The 27,916-nt window shown below is 38.2% G+C and overlaps 1 protein-coding gene across 1 annotated transcript; it reads left to right on the forward strand.

The window, feature by feature from the left end:
• Positions 1-782: 782 nt before the first annotated feature.
• Positions 783-27,362, forward strand: LOC139147574 (equilibrative nucleobase transporter 1-like). The gene is made up of 11 exons (XM_070718700.1): positions 783-1,385; positions 16,008-16,054; positions 16,849-16,925; positions 17,575-17,667; positions 19,106-19,313; positions 20,786-20,848; positions 21,938-22,165; positions 22,721-22,908; positions 23,420-23,493; positions 24,110-24,233; positions 24,775-27,362. Exons 1-11 carry the CDS (start codon positions 928-930, stop codon positions 24,931-24,933), a joined length of 1,719 nt encoding a protein of 572 aa, XP_070574801.1. The 5' UTR covers positions 783-927; the 3' UTR covers positions 24,934-27,362.
• The last annotated feature ends 554 nt before the right edge of the window (positions 27,363-27,916 follow it).

Here is a 27,916-nt window from a genome sequence, read left to right on the forward strand (position 1 = left end):
ATTTGGTTGTATTCACCTTTTTCAACCGTCATGAGATAACCAATGATAATCTAGCAGGGCACACCAGTATATGAAAGGTCTTTACTCAGTATTGCTGTATTTTTTTAAATTTTACAAATACTTTTATCGATATTTAACTTTTCTAAGTAGGGGGGGTCAGTCAAAATTTCTGTGTTAGAGAGGGGTGTTACAAAAATTCATCAGGGCTGGCCGGGGGGGGGTACTCGAAATTTCAGAGTTTCAGATGAAATTCCTACGGACCCCCCCCCCCGTACATAACGACGGCTCTCTAATACCGCTGCGCTGCCACTCCCTCCCCGTCCCTCATACATACATACATACATGCATACATACATACATACATACATACATACATACATATAGAGACAAACTTTGAAATGTCTCAGCTGGGCGAATATGCTGTATTGAGGTCAGAGGTTAATAATCGGTGGAGAATAAACTACTCTGTCAAGGGAAGGAAGTAGAACTAGGAGCGTATCATTTTCAGCCAACTGGCAATTTTGCCATTCAACTACCAATAGCCGTTGTCCTAAAGTGGGTCATGGACTGAAATTTACAGATTTTGTACTTACAATTTGTACATTTGACCATGGTATACAATGTATCTTGTACACGACGCGCGACGCCCGCCATCTTGTTTTAGCGGCACCTCCCCTGCCGTTGAGTAGAATAGCAACAACGTACATAATTAATTAGCATACAGAAACATCATCGCTTTCGGTACGAAACGCCGACCAACGAGATATAACGGGCAATAGGGGCAGACAGTGCGTAGATAGATTTAACACTCTGTAAGATTTTTACTGTTCCGTCAGGTCAACACCCTTCAATGACATTTTACATACGTATGATACCGACTCTATCAACGGAGTGTAGTTTTATAGATAAAATGCATCGGTAGCCGCTATGACGAAGGAATTTTTCGCTTTCCACGGTGAGAAGCGACGACCTAGGTGGAGGAATATTGTCATCATTACTCTCGCTGTTTTAGAAGGGTTTTTCACAACGCTTCCTTACGGATGGGCCTCGCTTGTCGTAGTGCTTAAATCTGAGGAATTTTTCGCTGGGCTCTGCCACGAAAATGCCACCGCCACACACGGCAGCGTGCCGAACGAGACTCTTCCGCTGGACTTGCCGACTACGCGAACGGCGCTGATGACAGCTGTCAACAGCAGAACGCTATTAGCGGTGGACAGTACAGCGTACTCGGATGGGCAGAGCGGGGAGTATCGCTCTTGTAGCGCCCAAGATGAACGGTTGAATCTGGTATTTACAATCGCCATATCTATGACTCTGTGCGGATGTTTCCCAACCGGTGCTATGTATGATTATTTGGGGCCGAGAAAAACCCGTTTAATATGCAGGTACGTGAAAGCCTACGTTAATTTGTTTACATGATTGTCAACAAACGACGCAATACTACACTCTCAATGCTGATCGATCGATTTGCTGCGCATGCATTGCGCAATGGAATATGACTGACTCAGTGCAGGTTGTATAAAATACGATTTGAAGCTGAAAAAAATATCAAGGCTGTGAATACTGCGTTTAGACGTTTATTAATAGCGTTCGTCAGTGTACGGGCAGACAATCCCTCTACAGTGGTGTGTGAGGGGATTATATTGAAACCCACACGCCACACCGGCAGTTTGTGCGTCCTGAGTTGGACCAAACAGCTGATCTTTGTTTGATCGAAGGCTTTGAGGCCGTCGGGATCGGCTATGGTACAGTGCACACATTCTGTTAACAACGCAAGCAATCCGATCGACGTATGTTATTGTGCGCAAGTGCACGAAGTCGCTCGAATGTGTGCCAAAAGTAGTGATCACTATATTACACAGTGCCCCGCAAATTTTTACCCGTTCCTGTCCATTATTTACCGTTTGATCATTACTACGCTTGCGCGTATGACCTAATCCTTCCCACATATTGCTCAATGTTATCTGAGGCTAAATGGTTAAAGATAAATTGACCTAATCGCAACAGAGAGCGATTGCATCGTAGCCTAATTTTGACATGCTTTGCGACGCGTCTGCAGAATATAGCAACTCTTCCCCGTGCAATGAGCAACCAAACATTTTATAATAAACCCGAAGCCATAATCAGTGGTACGTGTAAGCTTACATTTCAAGCGATCAAACATGGACCCTTGTAAAATCATTTCCATTCAAGGTAATACATTACCAGGTCCATGGGACATTTGTGATTTACAAATTTAAGTAGGACCATCCTGAACCACTGATAGTTAGTGGTGGTAGGCCTACCAGGTGTCCGGAATGGGTAAGCGTACCCTGCTAGCATGCTATACCCGTCAGGATTGGGCCAAAAATTGGTTAAATATTGTATGAAATGATACAGTGTATGAATCACTGTAATAAATCGAAGCTGGGATGCTGTCGCTAATAATTTGAGGAACCCCAGTGAACCTGATATTTAGTCTAGAGGGAGCTAAATAAAGACTCTCTGTTGTATGTTTATGCTCTTGTCCGTTTGTTTGTTTAGCAGTCAAGGGCAATTCCCAGTACAAATATTAACCGCACACAGTAACGTGTGAACAGTGTATCATGATTCACTATAACGGTTTGCAAATTTATCAGTGCTCCAAAACAATACATGTAAGTTACGTAAACATGTACTATGCTTTATAACTCTGGGGTCAAAATGTTTTTTGGGGAGGGAGGGGGTAATCTAATGGTGATACTTTTGATCGGTGTAACACAATGATACGTGATACGTATATTAAAATGGACAAATAGAGATGCAACGATAATATTTCCAAAACTACAGTATCCTAGTTACTATATTTCGGCATGAGGAGCTCAGAATCAAACCACACCCCTTATTTTAGAGTCTATGATCAAACAAACATTGTATTGATTACTTTTAATATCTTCGTGCCAAGGAAAGCAAAAGACTGTACCGTCATGTAAATATTCAAAAGTCAACGAGACGAGAGCCATGCAAGTACCGGGGCTTTCAGTCTGTCTAGATTGGCGTCCCTGTGAAACCGTGTCGTCACTCATTTCATGGTATTTATGACGTGGAAGATGAGAATAAAATTGCGCAATCATGCCTGCCCTTTGCAACAATGAATGCGCAACCCATATAAACGTCAATGATTTCACTTTCAAAGCACTGAGATTGGTACTAGTAGTTCCAAAGTCTGTACTGCCTGTATTGATTTGTAACTGAAACTGGCAGAGCTGGGTTTGGTGACTGTTACCGTCTCGAAACTATCGTTAATATGGGGTGGCATTTCTTTCCGGTAAAATTATTGACAGTGTAATGTCTTGCAACTTTGGTATACCGAACAGTTCCTACTGCATTCAACAAAACGCATTAGGCCAACACGATTAACGCTCGTGTGTTGCAATACTATTGACCTCCTGTTACGTAGGTCGATCCATGATAAAGAACATACGTGTTCACCTCGAACAAAGGAGCGGGCGTCGACAATAGCGTGAAAGCCTGGTCGTCAATCACACGAGTCACTGCTGTGTGTTCAAGGTCAAACGCACATTGATGCAGCGAGCCTATGGAGGGACAGTGTTTAAGTAGACTTTTATTGCTGCGCCCTTGATTTTATGTCAGGCAAGGTCAAGGTAGAAAAGCTATGGCCTTTGCTTGATTCCAAGAATTATGTCCCGTGATTTCACCGGAGTTCTTATTCACGCCGGTATTGTTCACGCCTTCACTGGTTGTGCAGAATAAAGCTATACGTTACGAAACCAGAGTTTCATCAGACAAGACCTTATTGTTTCTGGAGACATTAGACTCTAGCCAAAGTGAACGCACATGATCATGCATGCATCCCTTCTAATGCCCGATTTCCTAAAATCAATGTATTAGTACATGCAACGTGTATAAATGGAGCATTCTTTGACTGTGCAAATAAACTTATACTGAGTCAATTGGCGATTGAGTATTAGAATATGCGTATTTGCTGCCTATAAACGCCCGCATGGTTGCAGAATGTCTCATTGCACCGTGAAAAAGAAGTGTTTGCTATGTATCTTGAATTTACGCTATGAATCTTGAATTGGCACTCATGTTACATGGAATCAAATTTGCGTGTGTAAAATTTCTGTGTGTGTCTGTGTGTTTGTGTGTTCGAAGCTCTTTACCTGCTTTAAAAAAATAATAAGTGTGCACAAAACCAGAAATTGATTACTCTGGCCTTATACCTTATACTTGCACTATATCGCCGCGGCGATATCTGTAGCGCGCGCTGAACGTCCGTTCATTTGCCGATGTTGTGACCTTTGTTCATCATACATGTAAGTGGCATGGCCGCATCTTTGTCACGATTTCCCGTGCCGTATATCACAGCGTATTTTGATGTCGCCAAAGACAACTGAGTTGCTACACTTTAGTGGGATGGACTAAAAAGTTGCTTTCCGAGAGAGAGAGAATAAAACTTTGTGTGACAAGAATTCTATGAAATAAAGCCGACATCAATGAGAAGAAAACAATTCAGAGAAGAGTACCATGGAGCTACTTTCGGTAGCTCCATAGGAGTACCAAATAAAGGACATTTGACTTAATGCTTTCCAACAGTGCCAGCATATGTGTTGACATATGAACTACATGTTTGTGTGTATCTATCATCGTGTACCCGGCAATAACCAGATTTTGACCAGTTCATACATCTATGCACTCGCTATAGCTCGTGCATGCATGGGGTGATGAACTGGTCATAATTGAGTATTGTTCCCAATCGCTATCATGATATTGTATTGGAACCCTGGCGTGAATAGTTACAGAGGACAAGAGTTCACACGGCTTTTTGAAAGCAAGGTGAATACTTTCACCCTACACTAAAAGAAGAACATTAAAATGTATATCAAAAGGAAACATCCTCCATTAGGCACGCTAACAGAGGTTGTAGATTACCCATTGATCAGCAGTAAACCTGATGAATGGCGGAGCACAGAGAATTTTGTTAATTATTTAAAGGTTAAAGGTCGTTACATGATGTCGGTTTATTAGGCCAACCGATTTAAATTCTCGTCAAACATCCATGTATCAGCATCAGCGACTCGGAAAGTTCAATGCGTCGCGTTTGTTTTTCCGCTAAAACTTTAACTTTCGCCGTTTTGATTTTCTGAAAATCGAATATTTTTAAATTTCTGTGGGACAACCATACTAGCAGACCATACCTAAGTTCTATGATACGATTCTAGGCATATCGAATCGCAAAGATCGGTAAATTTTAGGAAATCTGGGTTCCGTAATTCAAACTTACTGGACATCTCCCATTTCTTTATCCAGGCTGGTCGTTAAGGAAGCCGGCATGGCTTTAAAGGTATCTTTTTCAAGATGCGTGTGCAGAGCAGAGTACGCAAATAGTATAGCAAAAACATAGTGTACCTGTCTATATCAGACGACCAGGCCAAACAAAAAATGTGTTTCGGGTTACCCGATCTACCCTAGAAATACCCGAAGACCTTACAGATATTTTTTAACATTTTCAAAAATATCGAGTAAATTCACTAAATTTTACCTCATTTTATGGGTCTCGGCCAAAAAACATTCTTTGACCAACCTATTCTAAATTTCGAATCCATGCTTCCAGAAACACACGCATATATTTTTATTTGGCCATCCGACAATTGTTGAAGGCGTTCGAGGTCAGACGGTGGCATGACATCCAAAAATGAGGAAGTGTTCAAAATGGGGAAACAATCTGTGGCCATGGCTGAGTCGACCTTCTTGAACCCTGTTTTATTAGCATTTCAGAGCAGTCTGAGTCGACAGTTTCGAAAATTCTACACTCTGCGGTAGAACCATAATTTTTTCCACGGAGGAACCGTGATTTTATAAACCCGTTTGCCGTTCTCAAGACAGGACCGTGGAGGTACCATGACTTTGTAAACTTTTTTTTGTTCTGAAGACAATGACAAGAAATCCTGTACTATAACACCGAGCAAGACAAAAGTCTTGTTACCGGCACGAACATAATCTCATAGATTGTCGTCTGCACCACTTCAGACGATGGTCATTGAACAATAGGCATCGTTACGGCTGCATTTCATTCACGAAGGCCATACCCAGATTGAACTTTGTCCCGGCCTGTTTCAGTGAGATTTATTCGTCCTTATGTATCCCACCCTGCCTTAGCTTCAGTTGTCCACCTTTCATGAGGTGACAAACACAGTCATTCCCTGCATTTATCATTTCACTCTTTCGTTGGACATTTACTTCTCTTTCCCGGATGTTGGAACAATGCTCAGTTCAGTTCAGTGAAATGAACGCAACCGGTACACTGCGACCTCGATGTCCATCACATCGTCCACCAGACGATTTCCCGTGACGAATAATGGAACTTGAAGTGGGCGGCAGAGCAGAACTTTTCCCCGACAAAACGGAAACAATAATGCTAAAACATCGACAGAAAATATCTCGAGTATTGTTGTTTGCCATTTTATTGTATAGGCTTACATTCGTTTTAAATCTAAGACGTTAAGTCCCTGGCAGACTTGCAAGGTCGTACAAAAATTTTTTTCAGCGATTATTTTGCTTCAGACCACAGCGTGTCATGGACATGTTTGGACATGCCACAATTAAAAAAGAAACACGAAATACATCTCAGGCCACGTCGCGGTACATGGCGTGATATATGTAGACATAAAAAAACTGTACCATATCTACATAAGTGTTGAGCCAGTCACATTTATTTACCTAGACTGTATTGTAAATATAGATTGTGATAGCACAGTACCGATCTTCTCTCATATCGCCTGCCTTTACAGAAAGTTGGTAATGGCATCGAGGTTGACATGCAGTCAGCTGTGATGAAAGGCTAAAATATTTGTTTGTTTGTTTTCGTGTTTCTGTCTTTTTTGTTTATGACAGATGATTATCAAATGGAACGTATCAATAGATCATAGAATGGTTGTACCTCTCCTTGGCAAGTCCATAAGGCGGACACTGAGAGCCAGCACGTTCCCGTCACGTGATTCAGAGGAACTCTCGCTATCCCTGACTTCATAAATCAACTCTTGTCATCTAAATTGCGAACAGGCGCGGGTAGACTTGGCTCAAGTTAGTGAATATCTAGTAAAAAACTTTTGTAATAGTTTCTCTTGTGTCTCTCCTATTTCATACAAACCTAATTTGAATTTGGCAGGCCAGGTTTTCCTTGCGATTTATTGAACGCGTTACCTTTGAGTGTGCGCAGTAGTGAGTTAGTTTCTGCCGGATTATTCCGGGAGAAATATAAAACTCCCCTGTAAAGAGTTCACCCCACTCCTTGCGTTCACCCAACTCACGCGTTTCACATGAAAACAGAACACAAATCGTCGCGTTCATCCCACTTGAACATTCACAAATCACAGACTTGAACCAACTTTAAGGCGCGGGGCCCGCAACGTCGCTGTTTGTATCATCATACATGTACAGACGACGGACAAAATAATTCGAAAGACGCTTCAGCCACTTTCATAATTGAATAAACCAGGTTTAAATAAGAATTCATACATTCTGTCACGGTGATGATGCCGAATCTAATCTTACATTATATAAATGTATACAATTAGATTCAGCGTGGAAACTCGCCCTCAATGGGTGTCAGAGGCTAAATCCATGCATTTAAATTTCTATGGTAAAATATTGAAAAGGGTAATCAAGATAATATCAACAAGCTCAGAACAGGATATTTTGAGGTAGATAATAGACACAGACAGACAGACAGACAGACAGACAGACACATGTATATATATATATATATATATATATATATATATATATATATATATATATATATATTATATATATATATATATATATATATATATATATATATATGCATGCATGCATCCTGCAATCTTCAGACAGGTGAAGTTGAAGGATTCTTAGCTCAACACTTTCGTTTATGTTTTTGGGACATACCATTGTATTTGTAATTGTATTTGTATTAGTAATTGCTTTTGTATTTGTAATTTATTTATCAAATTTATTTATTTATTTGTCAAATTTTAACACTACCTACAAATTTAAATAGAATGGTACGTCCAAACATATAATCGAGAGTGTGGGCAAAGAATTCTTCAACTTCACCTGTCTGAAGATTGCAGGATGCATGAAACTTAAGTAACAGATATTATTACTTTGTACTTGAAGTAATTGGTGTTATTATTTATAATGCTTTCCCTTAGCTTCGAGCACTGTAATTTTCCACGAGGACATCTGTATACTTCGAATATATATATATATATATATTATATATTATATATATATATATATATATATATATATATATATATATATATATATATATATATTATGTACGATTAGATTCAGCATCATCACTGTGACAGTAATTTTAGTTATTTTAGTAATTTTAGTTATATATATATATATATACATATATATATATATATATATATATATATATATATATATATATATATATATATATATATATATATATATATATATGTTCATGGTTTCCGTGTGGGGTAAATGGGAAAGTTGTAACGTATGTTTTTGTATAACCTTGATAAATTGAGTTTAAGGTTTGCCATGAGCTTTAATTTGACTATAAAAAGGTAGCATGCATTAAACAAGAACAATTAGGGCTTACTAGGTGAGACTTTTCTCTGTTGTGAGAACACTTCAAAGAAATTTGAAACGGTGTCGTCCGATTTAAGCTAAACTCTACGCGAAAAGAAATGTTCATCAATTGAATTCCTGTATCATCAATGCATGCAGAGGAGAATGTCAGATATGTGGGCGATTTTTTTTTTTTCACATATATTAATTGTTTGTTATGTCAATTACAGTTTCTTGTTTTACTCACTTAGCATGTTGAAATACACAGTGTTCAGCATTGTTGTTGTTGAAAGTGAATTCCGGTCTGGAATAGAATTTAAAATGTGAACAATAACTGTACATTTTTACACACAGAGACATGTGTTGACAAGCTGAATATTCGGCGTTTCAACATGGCTTATGAGATAGTATTCCTATTTTTATTAGTTATGCGCGTCAGTTGTGATAAGGGCGACAGGTCTGGTGTATCACCCCGGTGAACGTATACCGCGGTAATTACGGAAAGTCACGTCATATTCTGAGTTTCGATAAATGTTGTTCCATGACGACATTATATCGTTTAATTCACAAGTTTCATATGTTTTGCTTGTTGCAACAGACTTCATTTCACAGTGTCATGGAAATATTTTCCAAGATATGGAACCTTCGCTGGTTTGATATTGAACGCGGTTGTGGCCCAGTTTCAGTGCGGGTAACCTCAACTGCCCGAAATCGACAGTTACATCACTCAAAACGTGGAATGCGCCTCGGGGATAGATATTCGGACTCTCAAACTTTTACAATTCCTGTCTGATCTACCACTTATGGGGGTTCATTTTAAAGCTCTTGGTGTAAGAAAACTTTTGACCGTCTCATTTTTCGAAAATCGAAAATTTTATTTTTCTCTATAGAGTTAACACAGGGATGGCGGCCATTTTAGATTTCAACCATTGGTATATCTTGGGGTATCTGTATCTCTGGTACTCAAAATCTGCATGGAGACCCCCGTTTCCTATTCTTGATTTTAAAAAAAGAAAAGATTATGTCTTTCACTTTCGAGGCGCATACTACCTTTATAGCTGCCATGAAAGGATAATATTTGTTAAGTGTTGTATCAAGGGCTCTCGAGGGTCTACTAGTTGACGACTTGACATGCTGTTAGGGAGCCTTTGAAGTCAGTAATTAAGAGAGGTTGGGCTAGGGAAATCATGGGATTGGTGGATCAATTATTTGAAAACTTTCCTGGAGGGAGGTCACCTTAAATAACAAACCTAACTTTGTTTTCAGACGCCCAATATAGTGCAAATCAAAATGTAATCCATAACAATCTAAAAGATTGCAAAATGGAATGACAGAGACTCGTGTTGAGGCCATACAACGGAATCACTCAATCCTGTGAGACATGTATCGTCAAAGAAAACACACATCTCTCTCTCTCTCTCTCTCTCTCTCTCTCTCTCTCTCTCTCTCTCTCTCTCTCTCTCGTTGCATAACATCAGCATCGATTGTATTTTTAAGGGCAACAAAATGCACATTAGCTATAATTTTTTCACCTTTTCTAATTAAATCTCCAAAGCTGTGTAACTCTTCAAAGTAACAAGCTCCAGGTACTAAGCTTATAATTTCCCCCTCAGTGTCGTGGAGTCATTTTTTTTCAGAATTATATGTTTCGTAATTTTTGTCATCTATCTCAATGTAAAATTTACAATTTTTTTCACCAATAATGTTTTCATTGAGGAAATGTAATTTTAAAAGAAAATTTGCAAAAGGTAAGGATACAATTTAGAGGTGATGGTTTCTGATCAATGAGTTTTGTGACGTCGAAAATTGACAAGAGCAAGACTCTTCAGAGGGTGGCCAGCTAAATCTCTTGCTATAAAGTCCGAGTTCAAGGACGCTCTGTCATCGGTCAACGAGACACCGTTCATATTTTATTTTGTCACAGTTGACCAAGATTCAGACACACTTTTGTACATCAGCTAATTACTGTCATCCCACACGCCACGCTTAATTGATAAGCAAGTTGCTTAGCTATCTGTACACATTTCGACCTGACACTGCCCGTGGCTATTTACGACCAAGAGGACGGTAGCTCAGCGTTTTCGTAAATTTTCTACTTACTGCTTACATTTACCGAACTACTCAGGGAATATATATATATCATAATCTATGGTAATTACAATTCCTTTTCAGCCCCAAAGCAAAAGTAGAAATTATGTCAGTTTCCTTCAGGCCTGTAACTTTGCTTCCATGAATTTTGATAGAACATTTTAGGCCCTAGGCAAACCTACTCTATTCAACGGCCGCGGGACTTCGACCTAATTATGCGGGGAAATTCACTGCCGCCAACTTAAAAGGGGTCAGCCAGGTTATTTGGACACAGGGATATTTTACCAGGCTGAGAGCACGCAGACTAACCGGTTTTTGCTTTTGTTTTTTTTGTTTTTTTGTGTTTTTTTGTTTTTTTTTTTGTTTTTTTTTTGGGGGGGTGCGAGTTACGATATAGAAATGTACGATATAAATAGATAACTTGCAATGTACATTTGTATGTTTTCTGCCCATTTGAATTGATGTCTTAGCAGGAGCGGCAACTTGAACTACAATTACACTAATGATTTCCCTTATATGATAAGGGTAACCCGAAAAAAAATATATTCTCGAAAATTCCATCGATGTCCTGAATCTCAGTGAGATCGAGGAATGCCTGACTAGGGTTATCTAGCTATGGGAAGTCTGGTACATGTAGACAATTGGTCACTCTATTTTCAAAATTGAACCAGGATTGTGTTTGAGTTAGAAAGAACAATACAACGTGTTCGTTTATAGTTGTTTTGGAAACACAGTAGTCAAAAGCGAAAATAAACCGCGTTGTTTTCATGAGTTTCGTTTATTGACAAAAAAATATGCTACCATAAGCGTCAATTCGTTATCAGGTCATTGTCCTGACACATGCACCCATCCATATGAAAGATCATGTATATAATATGTATAATCATGCGTATGTATCATGTAATATGTATCATTCGAAATAAGTATATAAAACTATATATATATATATATATATATATATATATATATATATATATATATATATATATATATATATATATATATATATATATTGTAAGACGGATCTGGAGAGGACTCACTTATTTCTACGACATCATTATCAACCAACAATTATGGCAGATTGTTTGTCCATGGAGGTAGCACATCACACAGTGAACTGTTGCAATGGTTTGTCCAACTGTTGATATATTATCAACCATGGCATCTCATCTATTCATCAGCCGTAGATCCCTGACAGCTGTCTTTCAGATTCAGAATGTAGGTTCTAACAATGGCGATTGGAGGCCTCAACCTTTTGAATCTATGTCTGGTATCATCGGGTCTTTCTGGCACCACTTAGACAGTTTTTGTCGTATGCATTAAGTACTCGTTACTGTCAGCACGTTCATCTATTTCGTATAAGTTCTGGTGTTCAGTGTTGCAGCCAGGAATTTTAAACCAGGGGACACTGTCTCCCTACCGTTTATTTTTGGGACATTTAGGACATTTTGGGGATAACATGAGTCAGTTGTTAATCAAATTTTGTATTACATTGTTACAAATTAGTTTCACAAAACAAAATTTAAGCTACCGGGACTGCACCACTGTGCTCGCTTCAGGTAAGGGATGGACCATTAGACCTTGGGAGGGGGGTGGTCACAATGAAATTGTGAAAATTTTTTTTTTACTATTGTAAATTTCTGAAATTTTTTTTTTCCAATTGAGATTAGCTGTGCAAATTTTTTTTTTCAGAGTAAATTTTCAAATTTATAATTTTTTTTTCGTTCGTCGCTGTCTGAAGATAAAGAGGGCAAACATGTGGTGCCAAGCACCACAAGCGGCCACGCAAGCGGTCACTGGGAAGAGGTCAGGAGAGGGGTGTCCCCCTGCTGCTGTTGGAGCTTTTGAAAAATAGAGATTAAAATGGTGTTATTTGGTGGCACTTTGGGAGTATTTTTGTGGGGGGTGGTCAGGAGGGGGTGTCCCCCTCCTGCCGTTGGAGCTTTTGAAAAATAGAGATTAAAATGGTGTTATTTGGTGGCACTTGGGGAGTATTTTTGCGGGGGAGGTCAGGAGGGGGGTGTCCCCCTCCTGCTGTTGGAGCTTTTGAAAAATAGAGATAAAAATGGTGTTATTTGGTGGCACTTTGGGAGCATTTTTTTCGGATTACACATCTTCCTCTGAAACATGGTCTTCTTGCTCCTCAGTAGCTTCGTATAGTTTTGAAAATTGACTATTTTGGTTTCCTGGCTTCCCTTTCTACTGCGTGGTGAAATGCCTACATTCACCCCACCAAACATCATGCATATCTCATGATTTACAATTGATTTTGACAAGCTGAGAAGCTAAAATAAGCTAAATAATATAGTGAAATTTGCGTATTTGTGTTTTTAGAGCAATTGTTGCCCTTTTTTGATCAAAACACCTATTTCTCTGTAGCAGCATGTCCAAATTGATTGGATGTGTATAGATGTGTTGAAATTTCAATATTTGTCTTTTGGGCAATTTATGCCATTCATGGTCAAAAAATCTGTATTCTCTGAAAGGGCTTGTCCAATTTCTTTGAAATTTGCTACACAAAAACGATTAACCATGCAGATTTATTCAGTATTTGCTATCGAAAAACTTTCAAAGTTCAACCCTTTTATGTGTTTTTGTGTTGGGATTTGTTGGATAGATGGCATTCTACGTAGTGTATTGTTGAATGTTAAAACATGTGTTGCTGTTGTTATTTGAGGCTGTTTTTGAGAAAAAAGAATTGAAAATGCCTTTTTAAAAGCAAAATAATACATAATGACTTGATATGTTGTTTTATCATTATTGACGTGTTTCTACTTGTTACACCCATTCTTGCATTCATCATTGTAATAAAATGCTGTGAAAAAAATGAAACTGATGTGGCCTGCATCTGTTTACCTTGATCTTAAAAGGCAAATACAACTTTCTGTCTTGACAACCATACCATAGTTTCAATGTTTTACCTAGTGTACCTGCTTGGTTTGTACGCAGGAAACAAGTAGAAAACAGGCTCTATAATTTCATAATTTTCAAGTGATCAGAATACAAAAGTCCTGAAAAGATAAGATAATCACAACTTCCAGTATAAGGGATACAGTCACTCTGAATGTATAAATTAAAATTAAAAATGTGCCGGGAGGATGTATTAAAAATACAGAAAGTTGCTAACTGTTGGTAAAATCTAAAAAAAAAATCAAATTTTAAAGACTTATTTTGCAAACTAGTGTGAAGATTTTTTTTTCCTAACTTTCTGCTCTGAATTTTTTTTTTCTATTTTTGACCACCCTCCTCCCAAGATCTAATGGTCCGTCCCTAAGTAATTGTTGCAGCTAATATACCGTATCTGCCACCAATCAGAGAGCTCAGTCTAACTAAGAGCAAGTTATAATATCAAGTGCAGCGTTTTAATTATTTCTAATCACAGCAAAGTATGAAAATATAAGCCTCAAAAAATCGTTGAAAACAAAGGTTATCGTCAGTATCAGATAATATTACTTGCAGACTACACCCAACATAGTCGACTCGAGTGCGCCAAGGGTGACCCGCAGTCTGCGAGAATTAATGCGGGACAGTGGGTTCGATTGCAGGGACATTGTCGCAAGGGCGCGTCCTGGCTGCAACACTACAGCACTGATCTGTGTATGGTTATCAAATAAACGGACGGCTGGCTGCCGGCTGCTGCTGTAAATGTACACATTTTCGTCATGTTTGACTCGCACATGTATGTGTGTACGTACGAGAGTGTACGTGAGTGTTGTACTTTACTGGTACTGTATGCCAGAACACCGCAGTATGCATGCGCAATTCAGTTCCTTCTACGCAGGCTTTCACACAACCAGTCCGTACTTTCGGGTCCAGAAACCACGTCATCGTAACACTGTCACAAACATTTCGATGAATTTCACGGCAGGAAGTTTGGCCACGGCGTGATTTGTGGAATACAAGTAAATTATATGCTGTAAAAAGGTCGGGAGAGCCATTTAAAAATGGGTTGAATGAGAACTTCCATCTGGTGATGTAATTTACTGTCGCGGAGGGTTGGTCTCATTCCTCTGCCATAGACCAACGCGCGAGATAGCGACGTATATACGGTATGCCATAGATTAATCTCGGCGAGGTATGCTTCGAGTATAAACGCTGTTGCCTCTGTATTGTAACCCACTGAGCCAAACCAACAAATAAATTACACACCATTTAACATAGATCAGAGCTGTAAGGAATGCCATCATATTTGCCGTGTCGCTGGACTTTTTCAGACGACAACCAGCGGCTTTTTAGTGTTTGTTTCCGTGTGAAACCTGGCTTCAAACAGGTATGCTCCACGTGAATAGGCGAATCTGATGACATAGGGTCACGGATATCGACTGTGATGGTGCTATGTGGGATCGTCACTTTCTTTTTTTGCAGTGGATACGGGCTTGGTGTAACTTTTATTTCTCCGGGCCGAAGAAGACAAGAGATTTGCGGCCATTGTCCCATCGAACAGCGAATTTTGCCAACCAGTTCAATCTGAAAACCGTTGTGTTAGATATAGATGATGCTCACTGTAGTTACTTCGCTATTTATTATACGCCAGCTGCGCTACCCAAGGACGTCAATCCTAAAATTAGAAATTGCTAACCCTTTTCGGCGAAAAATAACCTCGAATAATATAATAGTATAGTGTTTTCAACCATCCGTTGAACAGAAAGTTGATGGCCAGCCAATCAGGCTGGTCGTGTCCAGTTTCTCGGCGGCGCGCGGGCGGGCATTTTTTCCTCCCGTATCGCCGGGTTGAGAAAAGTTGCGAAAGGCGTTCACTTACCCTCCAATTTTTCAACTTTTGCTCAAAATAAAGCTGAATTGCGTATTTGATAATACAAGCGCTTCCAGAATCAATTTAATTGGGTCGGTTTTACCGCCTCTGTATATATCCAGTGCACAGTGAAAAGTAGTGGCATGTCCGTGTTAAAGATGGCGTTCAATAAACATTGCGAAAGCGAAACTGACGTCAAAGTAAAGGCAAAAAAACGGAAGATAATCTTTCGAGACTGACCTATTGACAGCAAAATCAAAGCAAGGAATTGAGGGAGAGATTCCTCACAATGGTGTTTAAGTGAAAAGCATCCGAATGCTTGATACCTGAGATAAATGTAGTCAGCTATGAAAACGCCTATGGATAAGCTACGGTTTATTATGCAAATCAACACATATAAGGTCATTATATCAGTGTCAAATTGTCATTGGCCTAAATCGTGCACGAGTCACTGAAAGATCAGTTTTGTGCAAAAAAATGTAATGCCACACTCCTCTAACAATTCTGTTGCTTGTCAACGATCTCAGAATGAACTTTGACGCGCTGTAGGCCTTCTCTTCCTGTTTTAAATCGTTTTCCTGTTTGATTTCAGCATCCTGTTTGAAACTGCAGTTATAATGCTGATATTTGCAAACAAAGGTAAGAGCATTCTTTATAAGTTTCAATTGCTATTTCCCATCCTGTAACATTTTTCAATTTTCATTTTCCGCGGTCTTCATCACGTGACCCGCTTGACTAATACAACTGGATGAGACATTGTCACCAGTAAAAGACACTTATGAAAATCAACTTCATTTCAATAGCTTTCGACAAAATAGCGTGTGAAAAAGATGTACGCAAACTTTTGCCACTTAGTATGAAAGAATAAGAATTAACAATACACAGTCTACTGTCTGTGTATTAACTCAATAGTAACCCAATGTGTCTGACCAGTAAACCCTACTTTTAGTGAGATAATATACATGATTAGTTCAGTGTAAGCTTGTTGACTTACATGTAAACTGCAAGAAAACTTCTTAATTAATTTTCTTGAGACTTTAACGAAAAACGTGGTACTGGAATTAATGTTTGGAAATGTATTTAAAAAATTTTTGTCATTATACCAGACTTCAAGATAAATGACAAGGTTTTGTCTTTCTTTTAAAATAATTTACGAATAAATGCAAGCTCAGCAAAATAGTAAAATAAGAACATTGGTTTTTCTTATCATAATTCTTGTGTACTCTAAGCTCCCTTAAACATACTATTTCAAAGAACATGGCATTACTCTTACTTTTGCGTACTCATCAGCCTTAATGTTAGTTGGTATGACAACTTGATTGCGCTTACTTGTCTGACGTATTGGACTCATCGGGCGCATCCCCGACAGATCAAGTTCATGGGACCTGTGAAATACATGCTAATCGTTCTCACATCATCCGATTCTTCCCCAGATAACCCCAATCTGCTGTTTCCAGCTATGGCAATACTTGGAGTGATAGGAGCACCTATACTTGTCAGCCTTTTTGAGGTAAACAACATTTCGTAACGCTATTTTTTCTGAATATAATTTGTCAGCAAAGTTTGTTGTGCAAGTAAAACAATCGATCGTGTTTGAGACTTGTAAACTCAGCCGATGGTGACTGGTTTCCTGTTGCCCGATGTTTTCATTGTTTTGTTTTGAAGTGGTCGTATTCTAGTTGTTTCATGCTTTGTTCTTCCCAGGGCAAATCGTCATATTTTCACCGGTTTTACATGCAGGATGACAAATTTGACAATGTCATATAACTAGATCATTTGGAGAATGCAAGCTGTTAGGCAGAGCATTAACGCTAATTGTGCCTCGGTCATACGACAAGCATAGCCAGCGCAGTGGTGTTATGACAGACAATGCAGCTAATCTGGGTAAAAAGAACGAAAAGGAAGGATCATTTTGTACTTTAAGCCCCAACGAGGATAGTAAAGATATCGCCAAGATGTCCTCTGTTCGTAACAAGCAAGCATAATACATGTGCACCAAATTTTAGGGGGTTTTCCGTTGGCTTAATGAGGTAATTTGTTAGTGTGCGTAACTTTATGATTACGACATAACTTCAAGTCTTTAAGACACAAATGTTTACCAAAGATTCCAACTATAGAGTGGAAAGCATTTTTCACAGTTTTTCGGGGTTCTTTTTCAGGTTGCAAATTCTTTTCCAAAATATCGGTTCACTCTTGTGTCTTTGTTAAATGGAGCGTGTATGATGTCGACCACAGTTTTTCTTGCCGTTCAGGTGCGTATTTCACAGAGCTTTTTTCACAATAAAATGAAAATACTAAAACTCGAAAGACACGTCGCCTCGTCATGAATACGAACAATCGACGTCAAGTTTCCGCTGCAGTGAACGAATATCCGTATATTCGTATATATATATATATATATATATATATATATATATATATATATATATATATATATATATATATATATATATATATATGTATATATACATACACACACCAAAGCATACAGATATCCACGTGGGAAATAAATTGCAGTGCTTGATGACAAAAGCCAAAAGCAGAGCGTTGTAATAACATAAGTTACTTCAAGCAGAAGTAATTTCTGTTACGTAAGTTTTATGCATCGTGCAAGGCCATTTCCAAGGCCAAAGTAGCAACAGGAGTCAATGAAGAGAAGGTGTACATAGGCCTCAGGCAATAATGCATATTACAGTTTAGTTACGTTTCTATTATGGCCTGTCGTTCGCTTACGTCACAACCTGCACCTGTAAGCACCTTGAACAGATTCCAAGTTTGCCCCGAGTTAGAGTTTAACGAGCTTCCACAATACAGTTAAAGAAATATAACCTAAAAGATTGGTATATTGTTCCACATTAACGTGTAGGCTATTTCAAAATGCCAATATGCATACTAGACACATTACGCAACTTTCAGATTTGCCATCGTCAAATTCTTAGATTTAACTGCTCATGAACTACTCGTGAGTAGTAATTAGGGCAAAGAATTCCGGATTGGCTTAAAGCTCTGTAGAGATCAAAAGGCATTGATGATTCAATGTACAGTCTCTTCAACGAGTTCCATGCAACATGTTTTCAAGCTGGCCTACGTCATCACGGTTTATCAAAAGCAGAGAGTAAGGGAATTCTCCTAAAAGGACGTGATATTAACAAGTCTCAGGCTCATGATGACAACAAAAAATCGGACAACACCAAAATCGACGATCTTCTATAAATTTTCGTAATTTAAATTTCTCCTTTGTCTTTTAAATTGGTAAGCAGCTTTTCTGGACGTTTTACATTTGTACTTTTCTGTTTCTTGATCCAAAATGTTACGCCAGCTCAGACACTGTCCTCGCTTGCAATCGTCCCCAGTAATAAGATTTTAAAGTGTTAAACACCAATCAATCAATCAATATATATATATATATATATATATATATATATATATATATATATATATATATATATATATATATATATATATATATATATATATATATATATATATATATATATATATATATTATATATATATATATATATATATTATATATATATATATATGTGTGTGTGCGTTTGTGTGTGTTGTCTCTGTGTCTGTGTATGTGTCACCGACGACAGGTATAAAAGGTATGATATGAGTGGTAATATATGTGTTATTATAAATATGTAAATGAAATGTAACATTTTATTTATTTATTTGTTACAGAAATTATACGAATATGGGATACCAATGCAGATGCAGTTTATTTTTATTCTCTTCATGACCTCCGTCTTGTTTCTAGTTGATACTTTCTTCGTGGTGCCGGCAGAGAAGGTGCCGTGTGCTGCCTGTCCGTCAGCTAGAAGAAAGTACTACCCGGAACTCTTCGACGAAGAGTGTGTCAGATTGAAAGAACACAGCTATAGGGGAAAAGGTGAATGCACTTTTATCAAAAATCCTGCATCGAGACACACCCACTTTAAAATTGCAGTGTATCAGGCAACGTCACGCAGTCGGTATGACGCATATTAACGCAACAGAAAAAAATAATCATGTAATTGACAGTCTAACGGGGATATCGAGTCGGGGTTTGAAATTCGAACCGTCGGCAGTCTTTTCATGTCAATTTTACATCGCGATCTATGGCATTGTGCCATTGAATGTATTGTGTTGTTGTAAAACAGTTGGGTCCCAACAGCTTGTGGTTTATTTCGGAATCCTACGTCACTTAGCTGTCATAAGTATATGTATATATCGGCCAGTGTGTTGATTTAGCTTGCTGAGATGGCAAAAAACACTGTACGCTGTGTGTTGTATTATGGTACTACTGAAAACCTTACCTAAGGCACCGTGTACTCAACGAATTCCTAATTCATCAGTCTGGCCGGGGCATCTGCCTGAAGGCGTGACTTAGTCACTCTAAATGATATAAGAATAAACCTCCGAGTCCGTACCACAAGATCACATGTCTTTTCCGTGAGATTGTGGCCTTAGTGAATGACCCGAAAGTTTTACAAAGATTTTACAAAACCTTTCGATAGCAAATGGCAATAAAGGCGTGTTGAGAGTGAATTTTGAAAAGAATTTATTCACAAATACATTGTGGTGACTTGTAGTAACTTTGATAGTAGATGGTCTACCATCAACATCGAGCGCCGTGTTTACATAACTGTATACTAAGAACACGATTTGAACTAATATGGAATAATTGGATGGTGAAATAATGTCGATTTAATCTGCAAATGTAATCTCATCTGCACACGTGTTTTTATGAGTAATTTGTAATATCGCAAAGTTCAGCCATAGGGCACCTAACACTTTTGAGAAATTTGAAAAATATAGAAATCCAATTATTCCAAATTAGTTCCAATCGTGTTTAAGTAAAACAAGCGAAAAACGTACAAAGAATATTTTGAAAAACAAAGTGAAAACCTAATGTCAATAGTGCAGTTTAATCGTCAAAATGAGTTCAAGGCGCATCCTTTATTACCAAGTCTCACCAGACCACGTGGAGGGACTATGACCAGACCAAAGAATTTACTATGAATTCAATCGCATCATGATTTTAATCTCCTTTAATCCCAGGCTTATCACCAACTTTGCTTTTAGATGTCTTATCTGTAACGTAGGTTTATTTGTTTTTGATCCGTTGCAACTTATTTGTTCACTGTATGATCTGAATCTGTCAAACAATCAACTTCATCTTCTGATAAAACTTGATATCAGTTGAACGTTGAGCGTCGATTTTTTTTTGTTGAGCGTCGATTTCCCTGCGTCACATCAATAGAGCGCCCTCAGCGTGTCGTTTTGCAGTTTCGTATTGGTTCAAACTCGAAGCAACGAGATAATTGCTGTTCTGTTGAACATGTTTGCTGATTTTTTTCCCCTTTTCAATGCCTTTCACAGAATTAATACAGAATGGTGGCAAACTAAATCATCAAATCTCCCAAGTATCCTACTGTGCATCAGGTAGGTGTATGCAAATATATAGTGTTCAATAAACAATGTTCATATTAAATTCGCCACGATCATCATCTCCAAAGGGTCGCTTCTCGAACAAATATAAAACTTTCGAATTCCGGTTACCGATGGAAACTCATAATCAATCGATCTTTGTCGATACTGAAAAAGAACTTGTGAAGATGGTCTTTAGTTTTCGTCTGGACTGCCTTCCGTGACTTGTCTTCAGGCAATTGTAAAACTTTGCCATACAGGTCAATAAACTTTCTAATTCTGCATCTTTTTCTCTCTGCACCGCGTGGAATTGCAATCACCATTGTCTTTATAATGAGCGCAAGACTTAAGACAAACTGGCAATGAACGATGGAGAACCAGTATAGCGGTAACTTTTGATGATTTCTTTACTACATTTCTTTTTTTTAATGTCAACCACAGTTTCTAGTTCTACTCTCCAAAGCATGTTGATGTACAGTCACGGTATTCAGCTTGACAAGTCAGCCTGTACATGTGTAAACTGCATCGTTATTGTAAACAAGTGAATTCTGGTCCGGACAGGAATTAGATTGTAACAATAGCAGTGCTTTTTACAGGTATAGACGCTATGGTGACAAGCTAAATGATCGATGCTTCAACATGTTTTTGGGCGTAGAACAAGAAACTGTAATTGACATTAATTAAAAATCATTATCAAAAGTTACACTTCTGGGCTTTAAAGGTTTATTCAATACCTTTTAGGCATTTCTTCTCTCATTGACACTGTTTTTTCTCAAACCGTAACAACTAAAATTATTTTCGTTCTTGGTGCGTGCATCATTCGTTAAAGAGAAACAGTCGTCGGAACTGCGCCTGTGCGAGTTTTTATTTACAAACAATGTATTTCGTGCACGATATCTAGATGCACCTCATCATCATAGCTGCAACATTTAAATTATACGATGTAGATTATGACAGACATGTTTTAACTTTCATCAATCACCATCGTACCTTGGATACAGTGTTGCCATTGGTCGTAGGGGTCCCATACGACCTTTGAGCGCAGTTCCGACGACCGTATCCCTTTAATATATATCAATAAACATCGTGTGCTTAAATCGACAGACTTGAATATCTTCCATCGGATACCCGTGAAGACCTACAGTGCATTCATGAATCAGATTGATTTGAACATTTTGAACACGAAGAAAGAGTCATTTTTGCACACGATAAAAACCCCCATGTTTATATGGTTTGTGGTTTGGTCCACGCTGATGACCTTCAGAGAGTTCTATTTCATCGGCACCTTGAACGCGTTCCTTGGGTTCATTACCAACGGAAATACTGAGAAAGGTATGCTTTATTAAATGTTGTCTATATGATTAACGTTTGACGTTTCTGTGCGCATGGTCATTTATGGAGTCAGAAAAATATGTTTGACGTAACGCTAAAGCTTCCGTAACTCTTTCATGTTTTTGTTCTTTCAATAAAACGCACTTTCTTGTTATACTCCAAAAATCTTGTCGCAATACCCAGAGTTCAACTTGTCAACACAAACAGTAATTGCCTAATGTCCAATGTTATTGTTGTCAGCTGAATTTAGGCCGGACCAGAAATTCATTTGTTGACATTATCATTGCCAAACGTATTCAGTTTGCATGGATAATTTTTTTTTATTTCGACAGGTTTCACAGTTTCAGGGAATGAGAATATGTATGTGTTTCTTTCATAGAACATAATAATAACGAATATCATATCAATATTTTTTGTCCTTTTATGTATACGAGCGTTTATATGAGTTGGTCCCGAAGTGTTCAATTAGTTATATCATCAGATGTTACTTCGTCGCTTGAAAAGCTAGAATATCGTTTCCTTTACACGTTGTTTTCTTTCACTTGTTTTGAACAGTTGATCACTACACAGCAATATTTGGCTACATATCGTTTGGTGTCATATTCTTAGCTCCGTTGGTTGGTCTGCTGATGGACGCTAAGGGCGACTGTCCCCTGTACACCTCCATTCCTGCAATTATGATCACTACCTCACACACAGTGCTTTATTCGCTCGCTGTGCTCGTCCCAATACTCGAAGTTCAGGTAAATTCAAACTGTACATCGCATCTTCCATCCAACTTTGCAGCAAGTAACCAGTTTCGTTCTAAGTCAGTTGCGACTGGGAATGGATTACGGGAAAGTTATTCTGGTAAAGTGTTCAAAGCTCCATACCATCCTCCGCGGCACTGCTCTGAGACAAATTTTACGAAATACAGATATTTACTTTTGAATATTTCAGTCTTACTTAAAACGCGTATGTTTTTGTATTCAGTTGCGGCAACATATGCCTGTAGAGCTGTGTGAATCCGTCGGCCGGGCTGATAAGCGTAGTTGTGAGCTACGCCACATCGTTTTATCGAAGTGACAATTTCAGGTTGTATGTAAGACCCCTCGAGAAAAATCTTGTTTTTCTGTAAGGTTTGTGGGTCACGACACTCAAGGATAGTGCAAAGCATGGGTCCATTAGATACCCCCGTAAGACGATTCATTTATCCACCCTGTGACGTACATGGACTGGGCTAACCCTGCGCATGGCATGTTCTTTACTCCGCAGTGGGTGACTTTTGCTTTGCTGACGATACAACGCGGCTTCATCCACGGCGTGTTGTCTTCCTTCATCGGCATGGCGTAAGTACATTTAAAATTACCACGTCGATTGACGCCCTTGAAATGTTACAGTAACAGTTACGTAAAGGGTCATTACTAAGGTCATTTCTTCCGTCAAAGTTGAAGTATGGACTCAGTAAAGCGCAGTTGATACACCAGTTACTTTCTCACAGACCCGAGTCGGTAAACATTTTGATCGAAGGAGCTTTCGTGGAGACGCGCCCTTTAGAAGATAGTTTACTGGGTCCCGTCTTTCTCTCTGGAGCCGTTCGTAGGCACCCATCAAAGTGATGGAATACTTTTGTTTAAACTTTGACTGAAGTTTAAATGAAAGTCGTGACTAGAATGTCGACGAGTCATAGGGCGCCCCCAACGTTATGAATTGTTATGTGACTTACAGATACACAGCGATTCGTTTTGTCTTGAATACTGTCACCTCACACCGTGCACCGTCGATATCGATCCAACGTCGCATGCAGGTTTTGATCATATTAGATTGGAAAATTATTAGTAGTAGTATTAACATTATTATTATTATTATTATTATTATTATTATTATCATCATCATCATAATCATCATCATTCGGATTATGATAATTATATAATTCTTTATTTAAATATTATTATGTGCTTACAGGTTCCCTCAGGATCATTACGGAAAGTTTTACGGGGTAGTTTATCTCATCGCTGGCTTGGTCACCCTTCTGCAAAACCCTTTGTTCGCCTTGTCCCAGACATTGCCCGATGAAGATCCTTTCTATGTAAGTAAAAAATCATGTAAAAATGTTGATATACATCAATATTTTAAAAAATGTATATCGAGATAATTTGACTTCGTTGTGACCAACGGGAAATTGTAAAAAAAAACATCCCCGAATGTACTTGTATGGCTAAAGAAATTTGAGAAACCCGAAGACACTGGAAGGAAAAAGGCGGTTTTTTTCAGTGTGCTTTTTCGAGTTTCATAGGGTATGGATACCATGTGCCACTGTCTAGCTTACTCAACGATCGTTCCAATGTTATCCTTGAAAAGCTGTGGTATAGAAAGATCTGTTCAAGTTCCCATGACCCTCGGCCCTCTCTCACACTCCCACGCTACTTCACTAGCAGGTAATTAGCTTTATGCAATGTGTGTGTGAATGGATATCCTTCGAAAGTATATTGCCGACCAAAGCAGTGTGTAACATTAAATTAATGTCGATTTCAGATAGACAATTCCAGTTCCAACTATCGACTTAGACATGCTAGGGCGTCTTTGCGTGTTTTTCCTAAGCTAATACCAACGATTTTTCCCCGTTCCAGGTCAATCTTGGCATTCTTGTGGTTACAGTGCTGGCACACGGTCACCCAATGTATGTGTGGTATTACTGCGACAGAGCAATGCGACGGAAATTGAGAGAGAAGAGAATCGAAGAGAAAACAACGACTTCGCTTCTCATGGATGCAGATGGATACATCTAAATGACAACATCCACATTGGATGACTTCTCCAGTGACGTCACAATGTAGGCTACATCGGGCTGGCCACTTTACCGCATGGGGGCGCCCCATAGGCATGTGCCGATGCAAAAAAAAAAAACCCAAAAACAGTGTAGCTGCGCTTTGGCAAGCCCTATGTGTTTGGTTTAGCACATTGGCTAACCTTCAATATTCAACAACGACAGTGTTGTTGTGTTTGGCATTCTGATTTACATATCGGGCACCACAAACAAATTAAAAACAAGGAAGCAGTTTTTACTCCTGAATTATTTTCTACAAATTTCCTTTCCCCGTTCAACTATTATAACCCCACAACGTGTAAATTGCAGGTTTATTTCCAGATTATTTGCGGATTATTTGATTGATCATCACAATTTTTTTTTAATGTTTAGTTTACTTAATTCATCCTACTGTTTTTATGTGATCCGAGGAAAAGATCCTGTCACATTTTCACAACGACTTGATCGCAATTGTGCCGACAACTTGCCTGCGCTCCGGTCAGTTCGACACTCTAGCAAAAACACGGGAGCTCGCTCATTCGAAGAATATTTTCGGGAGTTTGACCCGGACAAAGTCGCTCGCTTTAGGGGTGTAGGGTAGAGTAACCGCGCTGGGTTTTTACATAACTTTGGCCGAACAGAAAATAAACAGGACAGCAACACACGATGAGAAGTCCGTCGTTAAAATATTTATGCAATATCTGCTTGTAGACGAAGCGCGGACACATTTCGATTACCAAAGTCCAAATAAGACCTTTTGTGGAGATTATGTCATATATAACATACGGAAGATATTGATGTGAGCAGAATTTTGAATTATGTCAATGGCTTAGTATGTTTCAACGAGCTGGATTAAAGTAATCGTTTCACGTACAAAAGTAATGGCATCTTTTCCCCCAGTACAGATGAGGGAAAATTTAGGTTATCGCAATTTTAAGCTCTTGACGAAATGGAAGCACGTGATTGATAACCTCTCCTCAGATTTATCAACCGTTGAGCTCGCTTTGAAGGATCATAGATTAAACTCTTTGCATGCAAATTTTTAAATTTAAACCCGATGTTTTAACGGACAGCCAGGCTGAAGTCATAAACGGCATTCGTGCAATCTCTCAACAAAGAGCCATGACAAGTTCGCATTAACCGAATATTCGTCTGGGCATTTTTTAAAGGCCTTTCACATTTCCGTACTATTTCATTCGAGGCAAATGCCATCCTTGAACAGTAATGTCGTTGCGAAAAGCACACCGATCTCTAGACAGATTCGTGTCTTCCCGGGAACCGACATCCGGGAGTTTGTAATCATGGTGCTTTGCGAGGGTAGATTATGCTAATGATGATCCTGTGTGCAGTGTACTGAAGATCTCCAATTATTCACGGAATTGTTATTTAAGCAATTAACACCTTTTAAATAGTTAATATCGAGATGAAGGTATTAACATTAATAAAGTATTCATCTAGTTCTTATTCCAAAAGCTCACATCTTTCTTGCGTGTAAAAGCATTACACTTGAAATGACTTGCCATGTTACCTGCGTTGAGTTTATGGTCAGGCAATTTTGTAATTCACGTCTGCTTCCGATTTATTTCCTCTTCTCATAAAATATAGATTTCTCTCAATCTGAAAATTTAGCTTGCCTTGATAATTTTGTTTAGGTGATCCACAAAAAAAAGGTCTCGGACGTATAAACTACATAATTCTCATTCTATGTAGAAAAAAATAGCGCCGATGAAAACTTTCGCGCCCATTATCTGTGTACCCGAACTACATCAATATTTCCAAGAAGTTGTAAGTCAGTTTTTTCCTCTTTCTGCAATGTTAATTTTTGTCTTGTATGTAAGTACATTCTGTATTGGTTCTGTTTTAAGCATTTTAGACTTAAAGCCTACGGTTAATTCACCAGATATTCCTGTCATTTTGTGGGGGGACACCTCGGAACCGGGTTGCTTCGACATCTTGAATTGTGCATAGGCTTTACGCATGCGCTTTAACTTACACATCAACCGAGGCTGTAAAGCACCTTTCTCTTTCTTGTCATTTACGTAACAAATTAAATTAATATCAATAACATGATGGACGTTTCCTACGCTATTTGATTCCTTTGATTAAGTTTCCTATTATGGCATCTTGTTCAGGGACCAAATCTTTTTATACATATGTAAACTTTATGATGCAACTTTATTATATTACCTTGTAATTTACATATCGCAATGTATCTATAATTACTTCTACAAAAACAAAACACGTCTGACTTTCTTTGTTTTTAGTTTCCGTGTAACTACTTGTTTATAAACAGCTGATTGCCCAAATTTACTATATACAATGTCTTGTATGATTTTGAATGAATCTGAACCTTTCACGAGTCATGAATGTTCTCAGTTTACATCAGTTATGCGATAAAATTTGTTTCTTATATTTCTACAGAGTAAGCCTGTCGTAGATTCCTTCACAAGCTTGCACACTGTAAATTATATATATATATATATATATATATATATATATATATATATATATATATATATATATATATATATATATATATATATATATATATATATATATATATATATGTCCTCGTGGGAAATTACAGAGCTCGATGCGGAAAGCAGAGTGTTATAAATAATAACACAAATTACTTCATGTACAAAGTACATATGATATCTGTTACTTAAGTTTCATGCATCCTGCAATCATCAGACAGAAGTGAAATGATTCTTAGCAACACTCTCATTTATATATTTGGAACGGGCCATTCTATTTGTAGGTGGTGTTAAAATTATATATATATATATATATATATATATATATATATATATATATATATATATATTCAGGTATAGAGCTCATATTTACTCATTTTTCGCATGGTTTTTGCACATTTACAAACTTACTACATCTTAAAAGCTCAGCCGCCTTATCCTGATATTTCCAAGATTGCTGGATTGTGATTTTTGATTTACACTTGCAAT

The sequence above is a fragment of the Ptychodera flava genome, chromosome 13, assembly GCF_041260155.1.
Source record: "Ptychodera flava strain L36383 chromosome 13, AS_Pfla_20210202, whole genome shotgun sequence".
Lineage (NCBI taxonomy): Eukaryota > Metazoa > Hemichordata > Enteropneusta > Ptychoderidae > Ptychodera > Ptychodera flava.